Below are 6,000 nucleotides of genomic sequence, written 5' to 3'. Positions count from 1 at the left end.
TAGTTACATCTTCATAGTGTAGCACATACTGGCCGATAGTGTATACCAAGTCTTATCTGTAACCCCAAACGGCTTCACTTGCCTGCTGCTGATTTCACTATCAGATCATCCATGTCCTCTTCACCTTTACCTTTTTAGACAACACAGCAGGATTAGCATGGAACAAAATAATGAAAGGGCTTACGGGAAAGTCTGCTGCTTTACATATAATCAAGCTTCTTGATATTGTTAAGGGGTTTGTATGGTAGCCTTTCACTTAAGAGGCTGGCATTTCTCTTAGGAAGTCTGGTGTGAATGCACTGTACCTTTACCAACCTGGAAGAGTGCATACCAGAAACAATCAGCAGCCGAGGGTGTGTAACAAAATGAGAACTGTTCAGCAAACAGTATGAAAGAGTTGAGATGCTCTGTTTATGTCTATTATAATTAAGCAATCCCAACAACACAATCATTTAACAAATGGTCAATTTATATTAGAGGGTAAACAGTAACCAGGAAGAAATATGTAGAAAGAATTACTGTCTCTTTCCTAACCTATAAAGTTAAATAATATATCTTGGTCAAAGTAATTTTCTGACAGTAAGACCATGGGTATATTAAGTATACAAAGTTGAAAAAACAAAGTTATAAGATAAGCAAAGTGGCTTTACATAAGTACTGCTTGACAGAAATCTTATTTGTAATTTCTTAAAAAAAAAAAGTTTAAGATGTTTTAAAGGTTCAAAAGTAAAATAAAAAGAACTAGCACATTTTTAATTTAATACAGTCAAGAGAAGAGGGAAGGTTGTATTTAGCTATTGCATTTTAAAAAACCCAGGACATGCAACACTTAGACTTTGTTTTCAGGATATAACAAGTATTTTAGTCTACATGACTAGTAAGAGTTGATTTTCTCTGATCAACTGAAACATGCTGGTTGGCAAGTGGGAGCTGGCATTTACAACAAACAATACTGTAACAACACTTGGTTTTCCTTGCTTAACCAAAATCTGTATCAAGAGATGGCTTATCAGCGAGGAAACAGAAAATAAGGGAATCTTCTGAGAGCATGTCAGTTGTTAAAGTGCAATAGTGAAATAATCTATCCTATAGAAATAAAGCTAGTTAACTGTCAAACTAATAAAAACTAGGAACACACTCATGCTCAAATTTCTTCTGAAACTGTAAATCCAATCCTGTTTCTACAATTCAAGAGGTGTTATAGTCTTAAAACTTTAATTTGCCTAATTAATGCACCCTGTCATATCAGTAGAAAAGGGATTAATAAAAAGGCTGCCAACTTCAAGAGGCTAGAAATCATCACTTTAAACCATCAAAGACAAACTTACTATTTCAAAGCATATAAAATGGCTATTAATGTATTTTAATCCTAAATATTGCACATTAACAATGACCTAAAATACCTTACTCAAAACGAATTTTGCACTGAATATATGAATAACATGCCAAGTGGACTTTCAGACGCTGCACGCTGAGCCGCACCAGTTCTTGCTCCTGCTGGTCATTAATTCCATTGGGCTTTCTGCCTAGAACCTTTCACTTACTTAAGTATGCATTTCCAGTTCATTACATGAAATCCCTCTTGTTCCAAAAATAACAAAAAGTGCCTGGGGCATTACAGACAACATATTTCAGAGATAATGAGACTTCAATGACATTTTACTTAAGAAAAATTCAGTTATAGAGAAATAATTCTGCAGATATAAAATGTAAACAGTTAACATACAACTGTCAGGAGCAGCACCATTCTTACACTGTTCAACATCCACATTGTGTGTTTTATTGAAAATCAGGTATAAAAAAATGAAAGACTCAGACTAAATAACCACCAATTATGCCTGCTCTGCTCAATGTGAAGAAACAGTCCTTAGAAAATGATATCCTATATATGGCTGTGTGCTACTATTTTCAGATGAACGGTATATTGCTCATTTTATACATCACCTACAGAAATCTAAGTAGGCTTTGGAACCTCCCAACAGCTAGTATAAATATGATTATGCCACAGGTAGAATCAAATGGCCAGAAACACCCTGAGAACTGGTGCTCAACTGACTGACACTCTAACAAGAAACCAAATAGGTCCAAGGGCCCGAGGCTGCAGGAAAGAGAAAGACCAGACTCTAGATCATTGCTGGGACCTACAGCCTGAGTAGATTAACTCTGTGTATACAAAAACAGGCTCATAGCTAGTAAAGGTGAACCATCTGTTTATTTGCATTGAAATGTATTATTCATGAAGTATCCTCTTGACTTTACGTGATCATAAGCTTTGAGCATGCCACAAATTTGCAGAAAACACCATATTCTCTTACTTTACTTTTGGTGGGTGGGATGGGGGATAGGAGGGTGGTGGTAGATGCCCAACATCTTCAAAGACATGCTCTGAGTTATTCTACCATTTAGATGATGGGGATTTCGCCAAAATTCATGTAGGATTACTTACCAATTGTTGTAACTAAATTAGAATTGGCAAGTAGCAAATATTGGAGGTTTTTTTTAACACGTTCATCATTTACAGTAGTTATTCCTGAATATAACTGGCTATAGGTTATTTTCCCTCACTCCTCTGGGGTTATTTCATTGATAAGCACATAACCCTAAAGGATAGCATCATGAACAAAACATTTGAAATAAAATCTAATTAAAAAAAACTATAAAAATCTTAAATAATTCATGATATAGGCAAGTCACCACATAATAGTTGCTTTGATAAACAAAATCTTACAAATTCAGTAAAAAAAAAAAAAAAATCAGCAGCATAAGATAAAGCAAATATGCAAAAATTTTAAACCATGATAAAATAATTAGGTTTACATTATACAGTTAATTACAGCAAAAATACAGTTTTGTTGCTGTTTTAAAACACAACTTAAGTTTTAAATTACATCACTTGAAATTTAAAAAAAAACTACTTTACTACAAAATGAATTCTACGTTTTTGAAAAATCACTCAAAAATAAGACCACTGAATTGTTTTCAAAGTAGTTCTATCAATGACTAAACAACTCCCCATATCCCTCCCACCCCCACAAGGCCCAAGTAGTCATCTACAGCAGCCCAGAGGTCCAGCTGATGCTTCTAGACTGCTGTCTGTATCCGAGGCCAAAGTCGGATCTGTTGACATTGAAGACACATCATTGACAGACGATGATGACGATGGATGCTGAGAGCCATTGATCACTGCTGCACCTGTGCTATGAGAAACAAAACAGCAAATCAGTTGCAGACAGAGTTGCAGACCGAGCTACTTGTACTGTACTGACTACCTCCAGTGGTCAATAATTTTTCTTTTGGTTTTAAAAGGCTCACTAAAAATAATCACAAGTGATATTCAACACAACACTCACTTACAAACACTTTTCACTGCTAGCTACGAGGTAAGAATTCTGAAAATGTCTGGAAACCTGGAGTCCTGTCCTTTCTACTAATTTGTTTTTCATTTTCAGTTCAGGACAAGAATTGTTAAGTCCAAGCCATATTTAGAAATGGTCCTATGGCAAGACTCATGAATTGGCTTCAGACTGTGTGTGAATAACACTTAATAATACATGCAAAACTGTCTGCATTGCATTTTGTTGGAGAGACGATCTCAAAGGAATGTATGACTCAAACAGTTAAAAACTACTGCCCTAATAAATGTAAATTGGTGCAGCCACTGTGGAAAACAGTATGGAGGTTCCTCAAAAAACTAAAAAGAGAATTGCCATATGATCCAGCAATCCCACTCTTGGGCATATATCCAGACAAAAACTATACTTTGAAAAGATACATATACCCCAATGTTCACTGAAGCGCTATTTAAACAGCCAAGACATGGAAGCAACCTATATGTCCAACGACAGATGAATGGATAAAGAAGATGTGGTATATATATACAATGGAATACTCAGCCATAAAAAATAACAAAATAATGCCATTTGCAGCAACATGGATGGACCTAGAGATTACCATACTAAGTGAAGTAAGTCTGAAAGAGAAAGACAAATAACATATGATATCACTTATATGTGGAATCTAAAATATGACACAAATGAACTTATCTATGAAACAGAAACAGACTTACATAGAGAACAGACGTGTGGTTGCCAAGCAGGAGGGGGTGGTGGGGGAGGGATGGATTGGGAGTTTGGGATTAGCAGATACAAACTATTGTATATATGTATAACTGAATCACTTTGCTGTATACCAGAAACTAATGTAATATTGTAAATCAACTATACTTCAATAAAATAAATTTTAAAAAAAACTACCCTAATAAAAAATGCTCTATGATATCTTCTCACTGTAAAGTCCAAACAATCCTTCTGGTACATCTTGTTTTAAAGCAAAAGCCAAGACGAAGATTAAAATCATTTTAATTCAAAGGATCCTTAGTTCAACTGCCCCATTTGGTTACATGACTTGCCGAGCGACACAAGTGCACCAGTTAGGTAAACTCAGGTCTTGTTATTTCAGTTCTAATAAGTACTTGGTAAATGCAAATATGGACTTATTAAACATGAAAGTAGGGGGAGACTGTTTCCTTTACCAAAAGTATAGCCTAACAAGCATTTCCTGGATTTTAAAAAGCAACAGGAATACTTAACCTATAGAAAAACCCTCTCAAGGGGGTTGGGTCAGGAAGGGAAGGGAATGACACTGTGGGGTGGGGAAAAGTTAAAGGTGATTCATGCACGAGGTAAGTGCTTTTGAACTACATGATCACTAAATAAGAGTCATTCCAAATTTGAGTATATTAAATAACGCAAGTTATACAAAAGTTCCTAAGAACACATTCATGGAATAAAAACCAATGGTTTTCAAACTGAGCAATAAGAATAGGGGTGAGTTTCAGGGACCCAATGATGTTAAAACTAAGCAGGTTGAAAACCACTGTTCCAGAACCCAGCACCTCATTGTTTGAAATTATCCCTCCTTTGTGTCCAATGACAAGCAATAAAAACACTTAAATATGAAAGGTCCTCTGAGAGCTTGTCTTCAAATCTAACAATGAAATAGCTAGGGAATGGGAATAGGCAAATCTTTAGGGCAGTGGGGCAGGGACTGGGAAACAGAAAGGAATGGAACCACAAGGGATAGAGCAGGTGATGGGAGGTGCACTGGGAAAGAAAAGCAGACTGGGTACTTCAGGCCTAATAGAAGAGAGGAAAAGGAGAAATATGATAACCTTCTAGACCCAAGAACCCATTAGGCTCCCAGCCAGAGTAAAATGAAGATACTAAACTTTTAAAAGTTCAATTGGTACACTATAGAATGCACCTTTTCTGACTAAAGAGTATACAATACTATGGCTAGCTTCAAAGACCTGTACTGAAACATTCAGATCATAAAAGCGTTCTATATACTTTTTCATGCCTCTACTTCTTTATCCAAATTTTATTTCATCCAAATTTTTTAATCTAATAATTTTTTTTTCACTTGAATTGATTTTACTTTTATTTAAACATCTTTATTGGAGTATAATTGCTTTACAATGTTGTATTAGTTTTAAATGCATCATAATTAAACAGTTAACTTTTTAATCTGAAAATCAAATACCTAAGGAAAAAAAAACTTGTTTACTTCTGACCTTTAAAGTAATATATTGGGTTGGCCAAAAAGTTCATTTGGGTTTTCCCGAATGGTACAGAAAAACCCAAACAAACTTTTGGGCCAAGTCAATAGTAAATTCTCAATATCTGAACAGCAATAATATGGAAAAATCTTTAATTTCAGGTGTCTGGGTCATTTCCCTCTCAGTGACTCTACACACTCAAAGGCATGCAAACTCATTTTAGTATTAGCCAAACCAAAACAAAGATAAGAGGCAATCCAGAAGGAAAAATATTTACTTTTTAAAATCAAGTCGAAATGGTATTGTGATTATCTGATATTTTGAGTCATCAAATACTGTATCTTCTGTTTTTGCATATAATCAAGAACTGAATATTTTTATAACAGATTAATTTACTAGCACTCTTCTTTGCCAGCTATAACTGAGAATCCAGAAAATGTCTA

At 35.1% G+C, this 6,000-nt stretch overlaps 1 protein-coding gene across 5 annotated transcripts in view; it reads right to left on the bottom strand.

Annotated features, from left to right (window-relative positions):
- Window positions 1–1,641: 1,641 nt before the first annotated feature.
- MAPK8 (mitogen-activated protein kinase 8) overlaps window positions 1,642–6,000 on the bottom strand; it is a 107,478-nt gene continuing 103,119 nt past the window's right edge. For 4 of the 5 annotated variants that reach the window (XM_082407138.1, XM_082407137.1, XM_082407141.1 and 1 more), the window contains one exon: window positions 1,642–3,192. In XM_082407138.1, coding sequence (XP_082263264.1) covers window positions 3,047–3,192 — 146 coding nt within the window. In that variant the 3' untranslated portion in view covers window positions 1,642–3,046. Of the gene's footprint in view, window positions 3,198–6,000 lie in introns of all 5 variants that reach the window. The other variant, XM_082407139.1, reaches the window with a different exon arrangement.

Source organism: Balaenoptera borealis, assembly GCF_965194805.1.
Source record: "Balaenoptera borealis genome assembly, chromosome: 10".
NCBI classification, from domain to species: Eukaryota; Metazoa; Chordata; class Mammalia; order Artiodactyla; family Balaenopteridae; genus Balaenoptera; species Balaenoptera borealis.
The sequence above is the reverse complement of the archived record's forward strand: the minus strand, read 5'-3'. Positions and strand labels throughout refer to the sequence as shown.